A 25,924-nucleotide genomic window follows, 5' to 3' on the forward strand; every position below is an offset into this window, starting at 1 on the left:
TCACATCAACATTATCATCATCGTCGATTTCATCCTCACCACATCACCCAGGATGTATGCATTGTTTTGTTTGTACAGTTATTTATCCTCTACCATGCCTGTAAATAGGATTTGAGCACCAAAATCTATCTGTCGTCTTTTCCACATGAGCTATGTATCTGCGGATCACATCTCCAGGCATGCTTTTGAAAAAACCTCTAAGTGGACTGTATTCTTGGCCATCAGGTTGGGAAATACTGAGTCAGCACTGAAATGACCAAGGTGCACAGTGCATAGTCATCGAGTCTACTGGCCAAACATAGGACTAATGACTAGCTTCCTCATTGTATTCCTCTCCAACATTTCACTCACTGCCTCTTTTTGTATCCCCCTCCCCTCTCTCTTTCTCTCTCTATCTCTCTCTCTCTCTCTCTCACACACATACTTTGTCTCACTCTGCCATGCCCCCACAGTGCACTACTTAAACAAATTACCCTCTATCTGTGTGAGCGTCGAGTCAGACGTGTCGTGTGTGAGGAAGCCTCTGGGACATACTGCTTTAAAATGAGAAAGGAGAGCAGGTTAATTCGGTGGATCTGGTGGATTGTGATTGTGACCGCTTTGTTTTTCCTGGGCTTCATCATAGGTAAGATAACGTAATGGAAATTTACACTGCAGAAAGGTAAATCAATAATCCGCAACAAGTGGCAATGACTGTTGTCTTGTAAAAATTAAAATAATAGGTGGTTGACCATGACATGAATGTAAAAGGATGAAGGCAGTTGCTGAAATAACATACATAGATACACGACATGTCTCAATATAATCAGTGTTTTTTGCATCACATCTACCCAGTGCTGTATCAAAGGTGCATTGCAGTGTGTGTGAACTTTAGTTTGTCACACCTCTGACACATTTCACATCTGTCTGCTCACAGCAGGTTGACACATGCTGTCCATAACCACAAGTCCATTTAAAATATCATCTCTCACATAATATGAAGCTTTTGCTAAGGTTTAACACAACCGGACAGTGAGTGACAAACAGATATTATGTATGTCCACCCTGTTGTTTTTGGTTGAGGTCAAGTTAGTCACAACATGAAGTCCAACGGTGGTAAGCAGTCTGAGAAAACTAACACTGTTTTTGTCTCTACTGTGTGTGTGTGTGTGTTTGCTTTAGGCTGGTTTGCAAAGCCCACATATCAAAACACTGCAAACAACAATGATTCCAAAAAGTATCTGAGGGAGTTTCTGGATGAAATGCAGGCAAACCAGATCAGGGAGCATCTCAGGTAAAACCACAATAACTGTCCTCTACATGAGTACAAATAGCCAACAGGCATAGCAACAACTAGTAACCTAAAACCGAAATCCCACTGATTTACTAGTGGGTGAGTGATTACAAAACCATTGCTATGTAGCCAGACATTGTTCAGATCCACGGAACTTTATTTTGTGTACTTTCCAGTGGAGATCCCAAAATTGTGCAAAGATTCAATGAAGATCTGGAATAAGCTGAAAGACAATATACATGACACTACGAGACAAAATTATTAAAGCTTTTCCTAAAGGGGATAAAAGTAGAAAACTGGGTGTTAACTACAGTGTCACACTGTCATGGATGACCTGGACGCTGACAGAACCATTGTCAGTGTTATTAGTCAAATGTTTCTTACTACTGAAAAAATAATATTCAGATATTCTGAACATTCAATCTGAATCCTCTCAGGTCTCAAGCCATGTTCATTCTGCAAGCAACTATTAACCGAGTCACTCACTGTTGATGTCCTCTCCTCTCCAGGAAATTTACACGACTTCCCCACCTCGCTGGTACAGAGCAGAACCTGAGATATGCAGAGCAAATCAAGACAGAGTGGCTTGAGTTTGGACTAGACTCGGTGGAGATGGTGCCCTATGACGTCCTTTTGTCCTATCCCAACAAAACACAGCCGAATTACATCTCAATAGTTGATCAACTTGGCAATGAGGTATGGTGCATGCACGCAGGAGTCATAAGACACAAGTTAGTCAATTGTTCATGAAATGTAGAGCCTCACATCCAGTCAAATGTGCACATCAGGTGAAGGAAAATGAACATTAAAGGTAAACATTTTTTGACCACATATAATTTCGACCTCTCTGTAATACACGTCTTGCAATAACCTCTGTACTTTTTGCTGGTGCATTATTGTTATTACTGTTTGCTCCCATCTATTATAGCATTAGGGTGGCAGTCATACCCTGTTTATTACACACCTAAAAGTTATATTATTTAACAGAACATTTGCATGCCTTGTTTTCACAGTGATAACCCCAGTTTAATGTATGATTTTGTTAATGATTCCCAAACATTTTTGTTATACTACTACACCCATTTTACCACTTCAAGCACTCTCCATTCACCACACTCAACCCCTGGTGACTCAAATTTCAAAGTGATATTGTGATTTTCTCATGGACATGAACAAAAACACTAATTCAGTCCAAACCCCAGGCTACTTTGCAGTCTGTTTGGGGAGATAACAAAGTTACAGTGTGCACATGGAGCTCACACAGATACAACACAGACACCAGCTCTGCACTTTTCTGCTGTAAGTTTACTCTTCAACATTGCAAGACAGCAGTCCAAGGTCCTTTTATAGTGCTTGTTGTGAGATAAAGCTGTAAATAGAGATAATGATACAGCACACAGGCAAACAAGAGAAAACAGCCCATTGTTGACTACATGGCCATACTGCAGGATGTTGCAATAGAATGCATTCAGGAACTTAAACGCAGTCAGCGTTTACATTCCAGCTAATTGAGCAATACATTTCCACTAATAGCCATTCACATAACAGCACACACATCGCGCAGTGTTGGCCTGACACATGCAATGATCTGGTGAGACATACCGTACATAGTAGTAATAAAAGAAAAGATAAGGTGGCCTTTGAAAATAGTTCATTTCATTTTGGTATATAGTACCATTAATGTGAAAATGTCTAAGCAATTGCAGCGTGATCCCATATTTACAGTGAGAAAATTTTATAAATACTGTGAAAAAATACTCAATTGAAACTAAGAGTCCTGCATTAAAAGTCTTAAATGCAGAAAAATGCCCCCTGTGACTGGAGCAGTATTTAACTTTAGTTGAGGTGCAACTAATTGTTAACACTTTTATACAGGGCTGCAACAAATGATAACAAGTAATAATTGTTTATTATGTATTAACCTGCTGATTATGTTCTTAATAAATCAATCGACTGTTCAGTTTGGAAAACTTCAAAATTACCCAGAGCACACAGTGGCACCATTACATTGCTTGCTTTGACTACTGGACAAACTAAAAATATAAAATGACCTGTAATATTTTATATAATAATTCATAATTCCCCATGTTTTATATGTAAAACCTTAACTTATAGCATGACTAGTAAATATAGCAGTCAGATAAATGTAATGGATTAAAAAGCAGAATATTTACATTTAAAATGTACTGGAGTAGAAGTATAAATGCTAATGTAAAATACAAGTACAGTATGTGAATAAAGTAGTAGTAGTTATATACTCGTGTTGTTTATTTGCAAGAGACTTGATAATGGATACATTACAAATAATGAGAATAAGTATTTCATTTCATTCAGTCTGACCTCATTTCATCTTCTCTCACAGGTTTTTAACACTTCCTTGGCTGAGCCAGTTCCAGTTGGTTATGAAGATGTTTCTAACATTGTGCCACCATACAGTGCCTTCTCTGCCAAAGGACAGCCTGAGGTACAAACACACCACCTCATCTGACAAGAAAACAGATGTTTAGACACGTTTCACTGCAGTAGTAAAAAAAATGACATGGATTTTAAATATTATATATTTAAAATATATATTATAAAATATTAATCTAGCTCGCTCTCTCTTTCCGTTTTTCTCTCCAGGGGGATCTGGTGTACGTGAACTATGGTCGTACAGAAGATTTTTTCCAATTAGAGAGGGAGATGGGCATCAATGTTACTGGGAAGATTGTCATTGTCAGATATGGGAAAATATTCAGGGGCAATAAGGTAGGAAAAGTTTTGGCTATATGTCTACACATTAAAGGATTTCTGACAGTCACTGAATATTGTGGTTAAAATTACTTCATGTGTGAAGCTAAATGCTAAATATATTTGTTAAAAAGTGCCCATGAACCTTGATCTTCTCCAGTTCATTTAGACATAGCAGTGGTAATAATTAACTAGTCATCACACTGTGGCATTTCAAAATATTCTCTCACAAATCCACCTTTGTTCACCATCAAAATAACCCACTGCTCTCTCGTGCTCTGTCTTGTTCCACCAGGTTAAGAATGCCATGTTAGCTGGAGCAAAGGGCATCATTATGTTCTCAGACCCAGCAGATTACTGGGCTACTGGAGTCCAGGTAGAGCATGTTTAACAATCAATGTTAATGCAGTGGAGGATGGATATGTTTTGGGATGATATTGACATTTAAACAAGCCTTGATCAAGAGCAAAATGCAACTTGTCAATTCAAATAAAGCATTTCTAATTCTGTGAGTGTACAGCCCTACCCTGATGGCTGGAACCTACCCGGCGGAGGAGCTCAGAGAGGAAATGTTCTCAACCTCAATGGAGCAGGAGACCCTCTCACGCCAGGGTACCCTGCTAAAGGTGTGTATGTCTTTATGCTTGTACATGTGTTAGAGCCTGTATGAGTGTATACATGTGTGTGAGTTTACCAAACGCAGTGCTGTCTCCTCTCTTACAGAATATACCTACAGAGTCAGCCCTAAGGATGGAGTGGGTCTTCCTAAGATTCCCGTGCATCCAATTGGCTTCCATGATGCAATTCACCTGCTGAAGTAAACTTTTCCACACTTTTACATGATGCTGATATGGTTTGTATCATTAAGAAAAAAGGCAAAATTATTGTATTTGCAAATGGCAATTCATCCCATCCCATCCCTATGTTGAAATATTTTAATCTGGAATAAGTGTGAATGCGGTGACATCACCCATTTGTTCGCGGATGAGCCTTAAGTAAGCCTTAACTTCTGAAGCAGGAAAAAATGGTGACCTTCTGAGTTATAGATGTTTTTATACAGAGTACAGAGTACACTAAAATATATATTTCTAAAAACATTGAGGCTAGAAATAGGAAATGCAGTAACAGAATTTTGATTTATATTTGATCAACACTGCCTAGTTATACAGTTTGATTTGAGTTTTATGAACCTGGTGTGTTGCGCTGGATGAACCAGGTTTAAGACACTTCTGCGTTGGCTACACTTTAGTTTAGGGCAATAAACTAAATTCTTTATTGGGATCTCTCATGAAATGAGCTGCTTATTTGTATTATTTACAGAATGTGTGAATTATTTTCCAGGAACATGGGAGGACAGATTCCACCCAATAACTGGAAAGGATCTCTGAATGTCTCCTACAGGATTGGTCCCGGGTTTATAGATGACTTCAAGAACCAGTAAGTGCTTACACTGAGCTTTTTTTCTTGTCCAATGTCAAAATCACTTCTGTCCACTTCAACCTGTGATAACATGATTCTCCCATCAACCTGCTTTTGTTTTTTTTGGGTTTTTTTTGTTCTTTTTACGCTGAAACTCTTTCCTCTCCAGTTTACAGTCTCTTCTCTCCAGCGTGTCACTGCTGTCGCCTGCTGCTTTTAGTGTTTAATTGTCTCTGTCCTTTCGTTGCACTTTTGTTGCTTTTGCTCAGCTTTAATCACCCAGTGGCAAGTAGCCAACGGAAGTACAATGGAGGCCTTTGTACCTCCAGTGTGTGAGACATATACACATCTACACACATGCAAGCTGCACAAAGTAAGAATGTAGTATGAACCCATAGACAACAGCAGTAACTGGGTCTTTTTGCTGTTGAACAAAAGTGAATGCTTTGGAGATTTTCTGGAGAAAAAATGTCCATAAAAACAAATAGAATCAACTATGTGTTATTTTCTTGTCGTAAGGACTGACATTTGACAAAGTTGGATCTCTATTCCCTGCCCCTCATTTCTTTTGTTTCTCTCTCTGTAACTACTGCCTGAAATAAACACAATGAACATGTCTGTGTGCATCACCTCTTCCTTAACCTGTCTGTTTCAGGACGGTGCGTATGAACATCCAGACTAACAACCAAGTAACCAGAATCTACAATGTCATTGGCAGGATTCGAGGAGCTCTGGAGCCAGGTACAGCCCAAAATGCTATAACCCTAAGCTTTCAGCAACATTTTACACACAACCAACACATGCAAGTTACACTAATGAAGCCAGTATGGACACTAATACTGATATAAATATTAGGATAGAAGAATAAAATTGATCAAATGCATTTCAGTCAGAAAATCTTCAAACATTCAAGTTCAACATCTTCACTTGTTTTTAAAGTACCTTTAATCAAAACTTCCAAAAACATTGTACCAGTCTCTTTGATACAATTCACTATTTTATAGTATTTGTATGTTAAAAAGAACAAATATCTAACTAGCTGACATCATCGTTAATCAGCATGTGTTGCTGGCTCTGTGTGGTTGTGTGTAGACAGGTATGTGATTCTGGGAGGGCACCGGGACGCCTGGGTGTTTGGAGGAATTGATCCCATGTCTGGTGCTGCAGTGGTCTATGAAACTGTCAGGAGTGCTGGCAGGCTGCTGAGTAAAGGTACGTCTCCTCAAGTGTGTGAGCAAGTGTCCGTTTACGTCCGCTCAAGGAGTGACCTAATATTTTCTGTGCTGTACAGCCCACAGAAAAGGTTGTCCTCAGAATGCATGTTAAAGTCTGGTGTCCTCACAGTGCGACAAAGACAAGAACATGTGTGTGTTTGTTTGTGTATCTGTGTAGGCTGGAGGCCTAGGAGGACTATAATATTTGCGAGCTGGGATGCAGAGGAATTTGGACTGCTTGGATCTACTGAATGGGCAGAGGTACACACAAACTAACCCATACACCCTCACACACACACACACAGACACACACACACACACACGCACACACTGACCACAATTTGCTCTTCTTAACAGGATAATGCCAAACTGCTGCAGGAGAGAGCTGTGGCCTACATCAATGCTGACTCTGCCATTGAGGGTGAGTGTGTTTGTATACAGCTCAATATTCTAGATAAAGTTACGTCATGTTAGTTTTTATATTGCTTATGTTTGGCTTGAATTCCAGGCATGTACACACTGAGGGTTGACTGCACGCCGTCTCTACACACTTTGGTGTATGACCTCACCAAGCAAGTGAGCAGATTTATACACACAAAAGGGTTGGTACATCTGAAACAGATTTGAATAAATGTGTCTTGCCTTCCCTGCTCACTCGTGCCTTTCCTTGTGTATTATGTTTGCATGTAGATAGCCAGTCCAGAGGAAGGAGAGGAAGGAGTTTCTCTCTACGAGAGTTGGCATAAGAGGGACAATTGGACGAATGACCGTGATGCACCCAGGTACAAAGCCTCACAATCAGAACCAGGGTGTACATATCAAACAAAAACTTTCAAATGTGAAATTTGCTGGGCAGTCTTTGCTAATAAATGAAATGATCAAGAAATAAATGAAACTGAATCAGTCTGTCCTCCACTCTTGTGTACTATAGGATCAGTAAACTCGGGTCAGGCAGTGATTTTGAGGCCTATTTTATCCGTCTGGGAATTGCTGCAGGCAGAGCCAGATACACCAAGAACAAGGTAAGAGATGTTAATTAATATTAAGACATATTACTGTATGTGCTTTATTATTTTTTATGTGTGTATCTGGCAGTGCATATGCATTGTTATTAATTATTATTAATTCTACTAGCAGGAATCTCTTAGAGTCTCTTTGAGCAGGTTTTGTCTGTGTTTATAGCTTCAACGTGATATCTACATTGTTTTGTCTTGTTTTTGTATTCATAAATCATTGTTTTTTATTTGCATGCTACAGTGTGGAACAAATGTTGGATTATACAAGGTGCCTGTATAATCAGAGTCAGACGATGTTATTTGACCGCAGTTGCACGCTGCATAATCAATTTGTTTTTATCCAAACATAAGGATTGAGTTAAAGTTAGAGCAGGGCAAAGGTGAGGAACTGTATGATAAATGCTAGTGTGGACCTCAATTCAGTGTAACTCAGTGAAATCTCCCCTGTGTGTGTTTTTTTATGTGCATTCAGAAAACAGAGAGGTACAGCAGTTATCCAGTGTATCACAGTGTGTATGAAACCTTTGAGATAGTGGAGAAGTTTTACGACCCTTCCTTCAAGAGGCTTCAGACCGTGGCCCAGGTGAGAGGCGGGCTCATCTTCCTATTAGCTGACTCCCAGCTCCTTCCTCTTGATGTCAACGAATATGCAGACTCACTGAGGAAATATGCACAGAGCATCTCGCAGCTGGCACAGAAGCACCCAGAGGAGATGAAGATGTATGAGGTGTCCTTCGGTGGGTTGATTTTGGTCACTGTGTGCTCCATGTGCTGGCAACCTGTTGACTTCTTCAAGAATGTCTGAGCATTTGATCTTTTTACCCCCTATATTTTTAGAGTCTTTGTTTTCTGCTGTGGAGAACTTCACTGTTGCAGCCAGGGACCTCCATGAACGACTACAGACTCTCAACAGAGCAGAGTAAGAGTGTGTGTAACATTATATGTTGGAGTGAATGCCCATTCACATACAGTATGCTTTGAAATGTACAATCAGTGGGAACTTTACCTTTAACTTTATAAAATACTACTTTTATGTGTGAAATGTGTAAATTCAATTCTATGTTTCTTACTGAGGTCATGGTTACAGGTGGTGCTGTGGTGAACTACATTATATTAAGAGGCGTTTCACATATTCACATACATTCCTCTTTTTATTCCTTTTTATGCACATCCGGTGAATTGTGGTTTAATTTTCACTGTGATATGTTCGAGAGATTGAATATCAGGAGCCCCTCTGAATATAATATAATCCAGTATTTTATCTATTGTTTTCTGCACATTAATACACATCTAAAAGGCTATTTTCCTGTAATGCTGGACAGATGTTACATAGTCATCCTAAAAACAAATAGAAGAACAGACGATTGTATGGGAAAACAGCTGTATTTAAATGCATCAGATGTGATGTGTGCAGGTGTACCCAACAAAGTGTGTGTTCAGTCAGTCAAGTGTACGTTTAAAATGCAATTTGTGTGTGTGTGTGTGTGTCAGTCCTCTGCAGGTACGTGTCATGAATGATCAGCTCATGTATCTGGAGAGAGCCTTTATAGACCCCCTGGGCTTACCTGGCAGACCCTTCTACAGGTTAGTCAGTCAGTCACAGACACATACATGTAAAGTAATTATCAGTTCATTTACATGCATTTGCAGGAGACTCATCAACCAGTCAAGAACGTGTGTACTATCTCAACTGAATGGCACTCTGCTCTGTATTTGACTTTGAATGCGCAGTAAGACATTATTCAGCGTCACTTGATTCATAGTTCGTAAAATACTTACTACTTCTTTACACATACGTAGCTTACTTCACACACACACATACAGTATTTCACACCTGGAAGCACTGGCTCATGCATGAATGATATTTTGCAACAGCAGCTCCCAAACTTTTTGTCTTTGACCTTTTAAAATGAAGCGAAAGCAATACTTGAACAACAGTTGCATGTCTCTGTTGGTTGTAACCAGAGAGATCCAATATACATTACATATATATTAGATACATTCTACTATACATGTCAAGAGTTGACCATTATGCTAGATAGCTATGTAGTTGTGGAAAACAGTTTGATTCCCTTTACTCCTTACCCATTTGAGTTTTAATTATGCCACATAAAGATAATTAATATCTAATACAGCCTGTACATTCATTAACTCAACTTTCCCTCTCTTCTCTGTTTCAGGCATGTGATTTTTGCTCCCAGCAGTCATAATAAATATGCAGGGGAGTCTTTCCCTGGGATCTATGATGCTTTGTTTGACATCGAGAACTCATCTGACCCAGAGAAGGCCTGGGAGGAAGTCAAGCGTCAAATCAGCATTGCAGCGTTCACCGTCCATGCTGCCGCCATGACACTAACACTACCTGCATGAAGCACACGACAAAGAGTCTAAACCCATGTGATCGAGCTATCTGTTGACAATTAATGTTATATGACTCGAGGGAATACACTACCTGCAACATGCACAGATACCTGTTGTCAGGAATGTCCAGAGCTCATTAATACACTTGGGAGGTTTGCTCTTCTGTGAAAAGGGTTTTATGTTTTGTTATGGTGCATCTGTAAAGAAATAATTTATGTTTTTAAAAGGAAGCCGAATAAAATCAATTCACACTTTATATGTGAGCAGAAAACATATGTCTTTATATATATATATTGACTGTAACAGATGTGGTGCTTCTTTAAGTGGTATTTACATTCATGTTCTTAATAAATGACTTAATTTTTGATTTCCTAAACGGCACAAAGTCCTTTTACACACAAAAATCTATCAAAATGTAATGCTAAACTTGAATTAAACACAATTTATGTTCATGTAAATACAATTTTAATCTTTAAAATGTTTGGGTGAGTTGTAAAATAAGTACAGTACATAACTTATCATAGCTTAACAGTTGTGCTCTAATAATCCCTTGAAAATGAGCCTTACTGACAAACACAATATATGGCAATGTTATTTAAAATTATGTGAAAATGATGTACTCTATGACGTTTACAGATGTACTCTATGACGTTTACAGTAAATGAAGAACAGACAATCCACTCTGGCTCACAGGATAGAAGAGTTTCAGTGTAAACATGTACAGTATATCGTTCAGAAGCATTCAGAGGTGAACAACAGTAATAGGCTCAACACATACAATAAAATGCACTGGAAATTCAAGTGTGGCCTGCTCCTACTAAGATGCTGTTTCTTATTTTACGTAACGACATTGGAATGGCTCAGAAAAACACTGAGGAGGGACACAGGACAGGAAGTGAGGTCCTCAGCAGCTGTGAGTGTTTGGCTTCTTCCTGTTGTTGACCCTGATGGAGGGAGGGCAGGTCCCGATGGACCCATGTGATCGGCTCAGCCTTCTTCAAAGACCCTCCATCTGCAGCCATCGGGTTCACTGGATTACTGTTCACCTCCATGACAGGATGAAGAAAAAGGTTAAGGCCTATGTCTAGCACCTGGTGTTTGTTTTGTATTTTTTTGTTCATCTTTTGTTGATGTTTTAACTCACAAGCCAGATTCAGATATGAAGAGAGGCAAGCAAAGTCCAGGAATCAGAGAGTTTGAGATGACATACACAAAGGTAACAGGCCATCCTTGAACAGGCATGCTTAAACATGCCGTGTCCTGCTTTCTGTCATTGCCCATATTACCACATAGGGGCGCCATAGTAACCTTAACTTTTTCATTTTCGTCACTGAATTGTACTCACATAAGGCAGTGAAAGTGAGAGAACATGCGAGAGAGGCAGTGTCTGAATGCATGTGAAAATGAGTGTGCTGTAACATTTGCATGCCTGTGTGTATTTTTACCGTGATAGCTCTGGTAAGCAGTTTATGACATAGATAGAGACGATGACCTGACTGCCTGTATGGTGCCGGTCAAACCAACTTGGCATCACCTTCATCCCATGGGGCAGACAGACAGAGACAGAGAAAAGAAAAGGAAAAAAAAATGTTTTGAAAATATTTATAATATCTAATTTGAGAGAGGAATTTATTCACCCATGACACCCAAGATCCATCCATTATCCGTAACCGGTTATCCTCATCATGGCCACTGGGCTGGAGCCTATCCCAGCTGACTTTGGGCGAGAGGCGGACAATTTTAGAGTCACCAATTAACATATTAAGTGCATGTCTTTGGACTGTGGGAGGACACTGGTGTACCTGGAGAAAACGCAGGCAGACACAGGGAGAACATGCAAACTCCACACGGAAAAGCCGAGGTTCAAACCAAAAACCTTCTTGCTGTGAGGGGACAGTGTTAACCGTGCCCAGAAGAGCATTATTGTCAAAAAAGACCATTACAACAATGTCGACCCTTAAATTTGCACTTTGACCTATGTTGTGGTATTTCCTGTCTGACATGGTCATTTTTCCTCCAGAGGTGACTTCCTGTAATGTATTCTTGCTGGGACAGAAATAGGTTGAAGTCTGACGTTTTCCTCCTGCAGCAGCTCCAATAGTTCATGCTGCAGACGCACACACACACACACACACACACACACACACTCTCTCCTGAGAAGCAAGACTTTTACCTGGTTGATTAAAATAAATGATATATGTGTATCAAAAATAAAGTACACTTGCTTAATACTTTGTTATTCTCCAGCTCTGGGTGGGTGGGGGTTGAATCAACTCGAAATTCAACCTACAACAAAAGAAGTATTTTCTCGTGTGAGCTGCTTACATAACCCAACACATTTACATGGTTACATGCATCTTCTAAAGAACATATATTTGCATCTTATATGACTAAACAAATATATCTTACTGTAAAGTATCTGAACTTGAATTTGCATGTGGTATTTCCTTTACAAAGTTTTTTTCCAAAGCACATTAAACAAACAACACAAAGACAAACCAAAACACTAACGTGCATGGCTACAATGTTAATTTGTGCACATCAAAAACTTTTCTTTCTTTTTTTTTTTTTTACAAATATGGTCAAACTGTAACTGTGTTTTTCTGTATGACTTTTCCTGATACATCAGACAAACATGAGGAAATACTAATCACTGTCAACGACAAGCACAACACTCTATGTTTCATTTGAGAAGAGAAATATTTTGAATTTATGCAGAAACTATTTTAAAGGAACACAAACAAACATTAAAATAATAAAACACTGGAAAGAGTTTTATTTTATTTATTTTTTTTACATGTTTTATATTCATTTAGGATGTGCTGTCAGTTTGCTTTGCCATATCCAATGTGGGCATATATTTACCATCCAATTCCATACTAATATACCAAAAGCTTCTCAGACTGGTACCCTACTAGTACTTACCTGTACAGTATATACACATACACAGTGTCTTTAGGCATTACATCATTATTCCCCTTTAAAAACAAGCGAACGGCCCTGTGTGGGTGTGTTTCTTTGGTTGAAAGAGGTCAACAGCTCTATAAAGTGATGTACTATGAAGACTCCTGTTCACATTTCCCTACCCATCCTCCTAACACATTTCAGAGAGCGGCAAGTCCTCATTTATTGGGTAAGTTTTTGATAAATTCAAACAGCATTAACATCATGTGAAAAATGTAAATTTGGTGTTTAATCCTGTATAATTACTTAATACAAATTTAGTCAAATAGATTTTTATATATATAGATATTTATTTTCATGTGGATAGAAACCTGAATAACACTGCACTTCTCTGAATAAGAATGCACATTTTTTTCTGCACAGAGAGTTTATGTGTAGATTTTCTTTTGTCTTCCTTTATAAGAGCTTATTCTATTTATACTGTAGTGCACTTTAAATTAATCTATCTCTAATCTTTGTCTTTTGTATATACTGTGTGCCTGTTTTGTGTTTTTAATACTTGTAACTGCTGCTGCAACACAAGAATTTCCCATCGGGGATCAATATCTATATCTATATCTGTAATCTTACTTCAACAACTTGTATGTTATTGTATGTATATTTTCAAATTGGTGTTTTTATGTTTAATGTTATAAAACTCAATACAGTGAAATAAACAGTACAGAGAAGCCTTTGTCAGATTATTTGACTGCCAAAACATTACGCAGATAACTGAGTCATACAAGGTCCGTCCTTTCAATATATGCAAAAATACTACTGGCTAACAGAAGGTAAATGACAGATATGTGATGGGTTATTAATGAACTTCCCATGCTGAGTTTAGTAATCTGCATCTTATATGTGGTGTGTTCTTCTTTCCTCAGTTTGTAAACTTTTGTATCAGTGGACATGGCTCAGTTCATGCTAGCACTGCTGCTAGGTATGTTACTGTTTTTTATATATATCACAAAGATTTTTTTTCTATGTATAATCACTGTTTATATTTTAAGTTGTGTTGTTCTAAATAAAATGTCATAAATGTTTTATATTAATCACAGTCTTTGTAATTCTTTGCAGCTAAACTTGTAATATCTTATTTTTTCACATTTCTTTCTGGTTTAGCACTCTTTCTGATAGGTTTAGGTTTTAAATAACATTTTTCTCTGTTTAATTAAATAAAAAAAAAATGTGTGGCAAAACTAATTCTCTAATATGTTTGCAGCAACAATCCAGCTACCATTGGATTCAACAGGTGAGCAAACAAATTCGAGCACTACAAACTCAAACTATGATATGGAAGGAGCACTACAAAAAAAGTGTTGCTGACTGCAGGAGATGTTGATTTTTCGGCACTATCTTTATTTGCCCTATGATTTTGCATTCATTCAGATGAAATCCGTTTCAACGAAGAAGCCAAAAGCTGGATTGATGCCTTGGAGCACTGTAAAAAGAACGGTTCCTCCCTGGTTGAAATCACCAACACCACCACGTGGGACACAGTGAACAGTGACCTTGCAAATGAGACCAACAAAATGGAGCATGGGGCGTGGATTGGCCTGGAGCGCTCAATCTTTGGCAACAACGGAATCCCCTGGAGGTGGGTTTTGAATGGAACATTAAAATCTCACTCTTGCTGGAAGGAAGGCTTTCCTACCGACGAATATAACCACCACTGTGGAAAGATCATCTGGGATGAAACGATGTTCATGTTGCTGGACGACGACTGCCATAGCAAGCGACCTTTCATCTGCCAAACATAAGCTTGTGTTTTGTTTATGGCCCAATCAGGCATTTAATATTCGTTTTTCCCCATTTCCAGGTAACATACCCAACGTGGCATAATGGCAAATTTTTTTCTCTTTTTTTTCCGGGTGATCCTACATATAGAAAGCGTGGCATTCTGGAAACTACACTCCACTACTAAATACTAAATACTGGTGTTGTGGGTTACTCACTGTTTGACTGATCAGCTTTCCTTACTTGTAAAATCAAATAAAGAATGTAATGCAGACAATTTTCTCCGATATCATTCATCCAATAATCAATGTCAAACATTTCTCCTTTAAAAAAAAACAACATATATATATAAATATAAATTTATAAAAAAATATTTTGAGTGAATGAAAAAAGACAGAAGTTTATTTAACAAGTACAAAAGCACATATGCACTTAAAGACACACAGAGACACAAACACGATGTGATTTAAAGCCAAACATAATTTAAAACATGAAGTTATCGTATACGTACACCATTTACTTCTCATCAGGATGCCATTTCTAAACCTACACCTCTTCCAAGCTCCTCATTGATAAAAAAAATTAGTGCTCACCTTAGGACATGACAGACATAATGTAGTATTGCATATACATAATCAACGCTACTATTGTAAGTTTATTGTTATTAAAGCCAAGCTGACACTGACTTGTAAACGTCACTTTGAGCTCTGGGTTTTCAGCATTTTGAGCGTCTCACTTTGATCTCTCATGGATTCTATGACAAAAAAAACAGAGAAACTTCTCTTCTCTGCATCAAAAACATGATGACGCTGATTTTCACGATGCAGTGTCACTCATCTTCCTGAATCATTTCTCTAAGGCACTCCTTTAAGTTTTCCACGCGGTCTCTATATTTTTCTTGAGCAGTCTGTATCGTCTCCTCCAGCAGCTCTTGCACCTTGTCCAGTCCTCCCACCTTTGGTGCTTTGTGGCCGTAGAGAAACCCGCTCAGCTGATTGTCGTGGCAGTCTGGGGAAAGCATGCCGCACAGAAAGCGCAGGAACAGGTCGTAGTGGCCGAACCGGGACTTGAGGGTTCGTTCCAGGGCGCACTGGACCAGACCTGCTGCTGATTTGGTTTGCTCCTTGGATGTGAAGATCTTGGGCATGTGCAACCCTGGAGAGTCGTTCCCCAGAACGTTCTTAGACTCAGAGCGAAACATCGAGAAGACATACATAGCAGCCATGAACTCCTGGAGGAGAGAAGACAAAAGATGGTTTTTAGACTCGCTGTTAATTCACCTCCCTGTTAACTCACCTGTTAATTGTAGTGTTATCTCTTGATATATGTAAAAACATTTATATAAAACTTCATCACTTTTCTACTTATTCAAAAGTAAAATATTTCTGATTACACATCTTGGTGTATGTTTGGATATCAGGAAGCAAAAACTTTGTTTTCACGTTCAAATAGTGTTCTTGAGGTCTCTTCATCTCTCCCAGTGTTGGATAGTAACTTATTAGATGTAATCAGATTATGTACTAATATTGCGAAACAATAAAGTAATATATAATTAGAAGAGATTCGTGCTAACCAGTCTGTCACACACATGCCCACACAGCCAGCCTCTGAATGGTCAACCCAAGGCAACACATCATGAGATTGTCATGGCGGCTTCCAGCACGGAAATAAATGGATAAATAACCGCAGAAGACGTTCTGTGTTATTTAGTTTTACCAGTGGAATGCTGAACATGCAAAATGCCTCTGAGTTATGTGAATGTTTTGAGATGAGAAAAAGCATCTATGGATTTTTGTGTCTGTCATTTCTTAAGTTTAGAGAGAAAATAGTACCTAGATTACTCATTTTCAAAAACAGCCACGTAATCTATGTTTGGTAACTATGACTACGTGTCAAACTACTTTGATCTAACACTAATCTCTCCCCTCAATCCAACATGTGTTAGGGAGGTGCAGGTGGAGGCTCTGTAACAAACTTTACTGTGCCCTCATGTTGTTTAGCTTAGAAAAAGCATCACATCACACTAAGGAAGCTAAAGATGCTGTAGCTTCCCTTTCAATGTGACTTTAAGTCATTTGTGACTTTGAGATGCAGCGCATGTTTCCTATGAGCACTTTGAAGGTTCAAAGTCAGCTCACGTCAGAGGAGATGGGAGTTTCAAGCATGCTGATAAATTAACATTTGACTAAAAAATGTATCCCGATAATTTCTGGTATTTATCACGGTAACGATAAAAATGACGATAAATAAACACCAATTCAGCCTAATCTATGAAGACTATAAATCTATCACCAGAATAAAAATAAAGGCTAGTGGAAGCAGATTTAGAAGCTGGTACATAAAATAAACAAAGTGAGAACACACACACGGGTAGATTATCAGAGTTTAGCCCGTGAATCCACCTGGATAGTCTCTGCTTCACAGACATGTCAGGCTGTCTGTGGAGGTTTGACCGCGTCAAACTCAAACTATGTCAAACTCAAACTATGGTATGGAAAGAGTTTCACCTGAAACGTGAAGTGTATAAAGCAGAAAGTCCTCTTCCCATCTGAGGCAGCAGGGAGCTCAGTGCACATGCCGGACAGCACCACCACATCCGTCAACTTCAGACCGTACTCCTTCAAGTCCCCTTCACAGAATACACTGACATTCTTCTCCAGCATCTTGAAGGCCATTTTGCCTATCTTTAGCACAAGGTGCTTGTCGTCACTGGACCATTTCTGAGTGGAAAGAGGACACGAGGAATGAGAAGACAAATACAGATGATGAAGTTAAGCTATCCATCGACTTTTAACAAACAAGACAAACAAGTCTTTAAGGATTAGATTATTTAATTTTTTTAGGCATTGATTAATATTGCAGTGTCTCAATAAAAACATTAAGATTTATAAGCTTTATAAACATTCATTTAAGGTCTGCATCCGATTATACAGGTGTCAATGCTATTGTATCCCTCAAATTTAAAATTAAATTATGGATTATCAAATATTTGCTCTTAGAAAATACTTAATTTTGATACATAATAAAAGTATCACATAATGAAAGAACTATCACATAATGAAAATAAAACATTACCAGCTCATTTTCCCCCTTGTTGCAGTAGAACTGCAGCTTGCGATTGGTCTGGACAATCATAATGCTGATGTAGAACGGTGTCAGCCTGGGAGGGTGCGTCCCGTAGCCCTGATAGCGGTAGCAGCGCTCGAACACTGTGGCCACCATCCAGCAGACGAAGGGTTGTCGAGTGAGTAAACGGAGCATTGGTAGGCGCTTGTAGTGTGCCACGATCTTCGCTGCCAGGTCGGCATCACAAAAGCGTTTTGTCAGGAATTCATCTTTCATCTCATCACTGGAGAAAAGAGGGAAGGAGAAAAAAAGGTTTGAACTCAAACAGATTTACCTCTGCTCCTACTGAACCATTACAGCAGCATTACCGTACACCAATAACACAAGCTAAAACAGCTGCAGATATAATAATAAGAAGAAGCTACACACATACCTGAAGCCCTGTATTTCTGTGACAAAGTCTATGTGTTGAGATGGTATTTGTGAGACAGCCGCTTGTCTCCCCAGGATCCAGATGCGGGCACCACGTAGCACGGTGCCTCGGATGATATTTACGATCAGAACATCAGGATGTGCTTGGGTGTAATTGTCATTTATTACCGGGGCATTCTGGATAGAAAAAAAAAGAGAAATATATAAATCTTGGTCATTATTTTATAGATGAGGAACCAGTACGTAGTGTTTAAAAACATGTCTGGATTGGTCACTTAACCCTGTCTTTAAATTGTTGAAAAGCCCTACCTATTACTGACATGAAGATATGAAAACATGCCAGCACTGTCCAGTTAGTGGATATAAATGAGATACAGGTTTACGTGTGCAGATGTGTTACCTCCCAGTCCAGAGAAGCTTGGTAACAGTCGAACGAGTCCATTATGACGAGAAATTTGCAGTCCTCTTCCTCCAGGTATTTCATGCCTTTGCAGTGATGGTTAGAATATTCTATCACTTCCATGGCAGATCGTGGTTTGTTTCGCAGTAACCACAATGTCCGGAAGGACATTTTGAGTACAAACTGCAGATCCTGAGCAAAGATGGACAGGGAAAATGGTAACAGTCAAAAAATATATGTTCAGAAACTTCAACTGACAGAATTACTTGTGAGGAAGAGCGGTTTGCACGTTTTATCTATGATGAGTTCCACATTTTATGTCAAATCGTTTGAAAATGTGCCAAAATGAAAGAAATAAAAAATATATTTAACCTTTACATTGATTTTTACTTCATTTACCATGTACAGTACACAAAGTACTGTAAAATGTTCAATGTTCAATATCTCTGAGGATTTTAAAGTTATAAAGTATGTCCGTAATCCATTCATGGATCCATATTAATCTAAGATGGATCAATACGAGGTTATCTAAGTATCTCACTGATATTTCCTTTGCTGCTGCTGCTACAACAAACTAAACATCAAAACACCATGAATGAATTTCAGTCGATAACAAGGTTAACATCACATAGATTTGCCGTATTTCAGCCTAATCAAGTTAATATGACTAACATATTGCCAACAGTTGGCTATTTACAACAGAAGACACTGAGCATCTCCATAACTTGTTTGTCTTTTCTGGTGATCTTTCACTCAAAATACTTTTACTATTAAAGTATAGGGATGTTAAGGTTGCTGGCTGCTTTACTATGTTCCCAGCTAGTCACTAACTTTATTATTATTATTATTATTATTATTATCTACTACTTGGTGCTGAGCAGGTAGCATCTTGTTTGTTTGTAAGAGCGTTTATAATTACCCTATTGGCAACCAATTCTGCCCAGTCCAGACAGAATTTCCCCACAGAGACAGTCATGCCTATTCCTGGTATCCCAGTGGTCAGCACCGTCCTCACGGGTTGGCCATCAGCCTTCTGTCGCCGGAACAGATTGTTCAAACAAACAAAGGTGTCGGGACTGGGGACTTGGAGAGGTGTCGGAGGGTGGGGTAGAAACTCGTGAGAGGGGTCGACTCCTCCATAACAACAGGTGGAAATCTGGGGCTCGACGTAGACGTGCTCTAGAAGATTCTGCTTTCCGGCTCGAACGACCCCCTCTCGGATGACCTGGTGTTTTCTGATCAAATACTGCTTCAGATTAAAACGGATCAAAGCTGATGGTGGAGACAGATAAAGAGGAAAGTAAGAAATCTATAGCCTATTTACGGTACGGCTGCTGCACACGTTGTAACTAGAAAAAACTTGCCACGGTCTACATGTCCTAAATTATTTAGCTGTGTACTGACTACATGCCAAGGATAGAAAAGCATTCCTGATAAGATGAGGATAAGCCTCCAGATTACCATTATCTGGAATAAAACATCCATATTGTTAGAGAATCTTCTATTATAGCATGTCACATAAGCGTTGCACAGGGTCACTGCAAGGATACTCTTAAATCTTAAATGTTAAATCTTCCAGATTGAGGCAGCATGTATTGTTAAATCTTCCATTCTTCGTGATCAAACTTCAATAAACCTTTACATGTATGACATCTTGGTCTCCTGTGAACTTTCTCTCCACTGTCTGAACTCACCATTGATCAATGAAATTCTCTACAACAATCAAGAGTGCAACATCCATGTAGTGTACTACGCCCATGATCAGCGAGTCTTAGTGTTTTTAAGTGAATTTGCTGAATGGTTATAATGGTTTTAAGTTGCACGGTTGACATTTTAATCGTTGTCTACCTTGAAACTACCCAGATGCATTTACTTTTGCACACCTACCATCCACAAAAGCGGTCTATGCTCTGTTAAATAACTTTTTATTAAAAAAAATGTGCACAGAAAATATGAATCATGTCAAAAACGCAGACACAACATTCAGAATAATACATATATCTGTAGATATAACATATCTCAGTGTTCACTTGCCTCTCTCACACTGTTTCCGGAGCTCATCTGCCGCTGGTTTATTGCGGACACTTTCTAGCGTGTTTATTGTATGCAACAGGGCACGATCCGGGCCTGCAGAACAGAATTTGGATACAATTTTCTAAATTGAGCTTATTTGTACAACTTTGGTTTACACTGTATGTACTAAAGATCTGTTTTCTTACCAAGGATCTCCAGAATCCTGTCCACAAAATCAAGCATGTCTCCCTCCATCACCTGTTGCAGTGTTATCTCCGATTCCCACTGGTAAAACCACATCTTGAAACTGAATAGCTCTTCCTTGGTAAGGGATGACAAAACATTCTGGATACTCTGCAGACAAAGACAAAGGCATGGGTTAACACAAGATTTTTTTCATTTATTAGCAGATAAATGGCAAAAAGACATGCAGTTATTTGTTAGCTATTAAAGCTAACAGTAAACAGATTAGAAATCATTTCCATGCTACACTGACTTGTAATCCAGTGAATCGTGTCTTCACACAACTGTGAAGCACCAACCTTGAATACATGGGGCAGGCTCTGTTCTGGGTGCAGTTTGCCTGGCTGGCTGTTCTCATCATCCTGCATTGAGTCATCTGGTTCAACAAACTCTGGAGGTTCGGGGGAATGAGTTACCAACTCTTCATCCATATCATCCTCATCGTCTTCCGAAGGAGGCTCAATATCAGACATCCTGAGAGACAATTAAGGTAAGAAAATGCTCAGCACTGTGTTTTTTTTCTACTAATAAACAGACCAACTTAAATATATCTTAAATGTTTTCACATATATACCAAAAAACTTGGTAAAAATACGAATATACAATACAAATATTTTTATATTATCTTATACAGATTTTATATAAACAAATAAAAAAGCTGCGTAACTGTTTCGTTAAGTTGTATTCTTTTATTTTATTATTTTTAGCCACGTATTTGTAGATTTTTCTGTCCAATTTCTACAAGTGGCGAATTTGAGAGCAACGGATATATTTCCACTAATATTATCAGACAAATTAACAACATACATATGCTATAATCATATAATACAGACATTATGACAGACAATTGTCTGTGTGTGTGTCTTTTACCTGGTGTCAATGACAACAGCCCCTGGTGGTTTGGTCTGCTCCGTGGTCATGGTGAAGAGGGTCTCTGGAGAATCTGAGCGAACCATCTGCATCCTGGCAAAAAATGAGGGACAGCATCAACCTGGTAACCTCTTATTAGCAGTTTCTAAGTCATTGAAAGCAATCTTGAAGTTCCAAATGTAACACAATGGACTGTCCAAATGTTTTGGCTGATTTTATTATTTGAAAATGAATAATGGTAGAATATTGGTGTTTACAAGATGATCCTCCCCTGAAAGTGTTGAATCCCCAAAACATCAGCCCTGATGGGGAACGTTCATGAAGCTTTCTGCCGTGATGCGCAAACCATTAGCAGACTGTGGTGCTCTGTGCACAAACACGCACTCCCAGTAGTAATTCTACTGTGTGCGTATGCACACAGCTAAAGCAATCTACAGTAATCTAATATTGGGTGTTCACATGTTACTGCTCAGCAAAACTAGTAGATAATCGTGCACCTTTGAACATGGAAAGAAATCTCCAGTATCGTGCTTTATCTGTTCAGCTCAAGCAATGTTTAAAATGTATTGAAACCAGGACAGTGTAGAAGGTAGGAAATTAAACTTGTGTTTGAATTTTGTGAAAATGTTGCGACTAACAGCCACTAACAGACTTGGGAGTAATAATGATGAAGAATTATGGAACTTTTAACAAGCCTGCTCAGGTGCAGGTAAAAACAGGGCAGGATACAGATCATGGCAAAAGTTAAGTCAGCAAAGATGTGAAGCTTCATGCCGCCTGTGCTAAAATGGCAAAAACACATTGGGAAAATGTTTAACTATCAAACCATGACACAGTACCCTGTCGCCTCCTGAGCACTCGAATTAGGTAGTACAACAGGCAATGGGGGAGAGAAGACTGCTGCTGCTGCTCCCTCCTCCTCATCCTCCTCGTCTTCCATCACATCACTGTCACTCTTCATTGATCCATAGCTGGAGGGAGGCCTCATCTTCTTCTTCTTCTCCTCTTCATCATCCTCCTCCTCATGCTCATGCCTAAATATCCTGAGAGTGACAAAAAGAGCATGTTAATCACCCCTTCTTGAGAATTATTACATAATAACTGCACTAATTCAATTTTTGGAAGTGAGAATTTATCTTTAAAGGATTTATATATATGAAATAAATATGATTTATGAAAATGCTTTGATCTGCTTTATTTTTTTTAACTCTTAAACTTGCCCTGTGCCAGAAAACACACTTGTGCCACACAAGAATCCACAACTTCAAACTGTTAAAAAAAAAATAATAATCACACTGCGTGACAACATAGATGTAAAAATGTACCACTAGCTAAATTTATTTAGTTTTAAAATATATTTTTATGAAAATAAAAGTCACCTCCATCAGACAGGTTATAACTATAATAAAAATGAATTTATGTCAATCAAAAGTTTCTATGGTACATCTGATGTGTGTTCTTTGCGTTATAAAGTATATCAGGGATGGGCAACTTAAATGATGGAGGGGGCCACCATTTTTCGTTGACATTACCAGAGGGCCACATAGAACCACACACGTATCCAGATATGATAAAATTGCCATTTTAAGTAACAACATATTTCATGCTCAAATGCATGTATAACAGTTGTAGTCCTTTTTGCATAAATTACCATATACCTCAAAGATGGAAGAAAGCTGCAGAACAGCAGACCAACATTAATTGTAAGAACTAATTTTGTTCATTTTTACTCTGCACTTAACATTTTCTTTTAATGAGAAACTTGTGGCTTTGCCTGCTGGTGCACAATTGACTGGATATCAATGTCCATCTTTGTGCATCCAATCTGTATCAGATGAAAAAGTGTGTCATCCGTGAGCCTGTTTCTCTCTTTTGATTTGATGTGCTTCATTGTTGAGAAACTGCTCTTAAAAATATACGTGCTCCCAAACATACTGGTCATTGAGAGTGCAAACTTTCTGAGGAGTGGAAAACGGGACTGTGAATGCAGACTCCAAAACTTCTCATTGCCCATCCCTTAGGTTTATCATACGTTGTTTATCACAAAGACAATAATATATATATATATTATATATATATATATATATTATATATATATATATATATATATATATATATATCTATCACATAAACAAGCTGTTGGAGACTTCTTTTTTGTGACCACAGTGTGCTGTTGTTTGTGTTTATGTTGGAAAAAGTGATAAAAATATTATACAAAAACACCCAAAATAAGGTTTTGTCCCAATTATCAAGAATGGATGTATTATATGATTATATGCAAGTGGCTGGTTTTAAATTAGTCTAAACTAGGGGTCTTCAACCTTTTTCAGCCCAAGAGAAAAACAAAACAGAGACCCCCTTGTATAATCATTTTTTTCAAAATGTGTCTATAATAACTTTTGTATTTGCTTTATTCAGATTTTATTTCGCCGTATTAACCTATTTATATACTGGGCTATTAGCCTATATGTGTTTATGATTGATACAAAGTTCATGCATCATGAATAGTAATAGTTTTTTTTTGTAAAAGGAGTTTATTATTGAATATTAATGCTTGCAGTTTACTCGATATCATTTTTGTTATATTTTTTTAATTCTCACAAATTATTTTGGTGAAAATTGACGGACCCACTAGGAGTCACGGAGCCCTGGTTTAAAGTATGATTAATGAGCAATAATATTTAACTAGAAAACATGGCAAAGACTGCAGATAAGACACCCTGATAATCCACGCAGATGATAAAAATAAAGTAGTATTTCAAACTGCGTTTTGGCCCAAAAGTGACAGTTTAACTACCATAACTCTTTGTGTAAAGCTGACAGATAAATAAATTAATAAGCAATACAGCTAATTAAACCATAGTTGGGTGCATTAACAAACAAATATAGATGGTTTAGTAAAAGTTGAGTAACTTCGTCATGTGAAGGTGAAACAGCGTAATTCAAGTGACAGCGGATTAAAGATGGCAGACTGGAGAAACCTGTTCAACACCAACCTTTCAACCTCAGTGTCCGGGTCCATGTCTGTGTGACAAACAGCCTCACACACCAACACCGACGTACCAAGCGATTTAAGTTTTATTTCTTGTACTTTAACTTTTCATCTAAAGCCTGAAAGCAGCACGCTAATGTTGCTGTAGCACGTAGGCGGTCACTCTTCGCGGTTACTAACGTCAGCGTTGTTAGGGTAAATAACGCCTCGTGCACGCATTGGGAATTCGTGTTTCCCAGAAAATAATCGAAACAAACGAAATAAACGATAAAATGTGGGATAATATTACTGGAAATCCATTTTAACTTCTTTGCGCTTCGTTATCAGCTCCAACTTTCGTTTTCGAGAGCAGCTTCTTCCGCCACTACTGTACTTCCCCAACACTCCCTTTCAGAATAAAAGCATGAACCAAATCCACTTATACTGTGTACCTTACTGTAGGATGTATCTTTATAGATTTTGAATCCCAGGGCCTGTCCTAGGTTTTTTGTGGCCCTAAAAAAAAGATTTCGTTTGTTCTTTGTGCAGTCAACAAATCGCACATATTGCTAATAATGATATAAGGAATGAGCGCATATGTACACAAGACAGATGGACAAATCAATTAACATCAAACGTTTTACTTTCTTTGAGGGGTTGGCAATTTAGCTACAAACAGTAACATTATGTGAAAAGTAAATGAAAAAAAAAAGACTGCGAAACCTGCAGGATCATTTTTGCCCAGACAACAAAGAAACTGACAAACAAAAACAAAAGAGGGATGGTTAGTTAGCTGAACTATTTTGTTTGGATTTGTCATAATTTTCTCATAATGTCTAAATAATGTGGTCACACATATTGCCTGTATATTTATTGATGACTACAGACAGTTCAACTTGTGTTTGCAGCCAAATGAAGATAGTAACCAGTGGCTCTGTGTAATCCATAAGAACAAGGATAAACATACCATGATGATGATTTACACACAGGACTATTTTACTTGTATAATATTTTCATGAAGGAGAGGTCTGAGGCTTCCCGTTAAAAGGTTTGATTTTTTCATGTTCACTTATGTTATAATACAAGATTTCAGCATTGAGAGCATCATGTGAAAGGGTTAATTATGTGAGTCTCATGGCCACAGTGTGAGAGTTGAACACATACTAACCCGTAGTCTAGTTTCATTTATTGGGTAAGGGCAAATTTGAAGCTACAGCAACACAAAATATTCTGCTT

The 25,924-nt window shown here is 38.3% G+C and overlaps 3 protein-coding genes across 3 annotated transcripts; 2 read left to right on the top strand and 1 right to left on the bottom strand.

The window, feature by feature from the left end:
- The first annotated feature begins 468 nt into the window (after positions 1-468).
- Positions 469-10,817, top strand: naalad2 (N-acetylated alpha-linked acidic dipeptidase 2). The gene is made up of 20 exons (XM_010732278.3): positions 469-625; positions 1,162-1,273; positions 1,783-1,969; positions 3,636-3,737; positions 3,896-4,021; positions 4,299-4,379; positions 4,524-4,629; positions 4,727-4,820; positions 5,345-5,440; positions 6,078-6,163; positions 6,515-6,634; positions 6,815-6,897; positions 6,994-7,057; positions 7,145-7,212; positions 7,327-7,418; positions 7,568-7,658; positions 8,125-8,389; positions 8,490-8,571; positions 9,144-9,236; positions 9,833-10,817. The coding sequence occupies exons 1-20, from the start codon at positions 544-546 to the stop codon at positions 10,020-10,022; spliced, it is 2,220 nt and encodes a 739-aa protein (XP_010730580.3). The 5' UTR covers positions 469-543; the 3' UTR covers positions 10,023-10,817.
- Positions 10,818-13,096: 2,279 nt separating this feature from the next.
- Positions 13,097-14,998, top strand: LOC109137153 (perlucin-like protein). The gene is made up of 4 exons (XM_019254740.2): positions 13,097-13,146; positions 13,841-13,896; positions 14,179-14,208; positions 14,346-14,998. Exons 2-4 carry the CDS (start codon positions 13,866-13,868, stop codon positions 14,714-14,716), a joined length of 432 nt encoding a protein of 143 aa, XP_019110285.2. The 5' UTR covers positions 13,097-13,146; positions 13,841-13,865; the 3' UTR covers positions 14,717-14,998.
- A 79-nt stretch (positions 14,999-15,077) lies between these two features.
- Positions 15,078-25,097, bottom strand: nlrc3l (NLR family, CARD domain containing 3-like). The gene is made up of 12 exons (XM_010732303.3): positions 24,714-25,097; positions 22,557-22,760; positions 21,718-21,810; positions 21,147-21,321; positions 20,811-20,958; positions 20,626-20,718; positions 19,511-19,863; positions 18,592-18,783; positions 18,193-18,368; positions 17,769-18,042; positions 17,201-17,413; positions 15,078-15,924 (listed from the first exon to the last, which is right to left on the bottom strand). The coding sequence occupies exons 1-12, from the start codon at positions 24,737-24,739 to the stop codon at positions 15,523-15,525; spliced, it is 2,349 nt and encodes a 782-aa protein (XP_010730605.3). The 5' UTR covers positions 24,740-25,097; the 3' UTR covers positions 15,078-15,522.
- Between the last annotated feature and the right edge of the window lie 827 nt (positions 25,098-25,924).

Source organism: Larimichthys crocea, chromosome VII (assembly GCF_000972845.2).
Source record: "Larimichthys crocea isolate SSNF chromosome VII, L_crocea_2.0, whole genome shotgun sequence".
NCBI classification, from domain to species: domain Eukaryota; kingdom Metazoa; phylum Chordata; class Actinopteri; family Sciaenidae; genus Larimichthys; species Larimichthys crocea.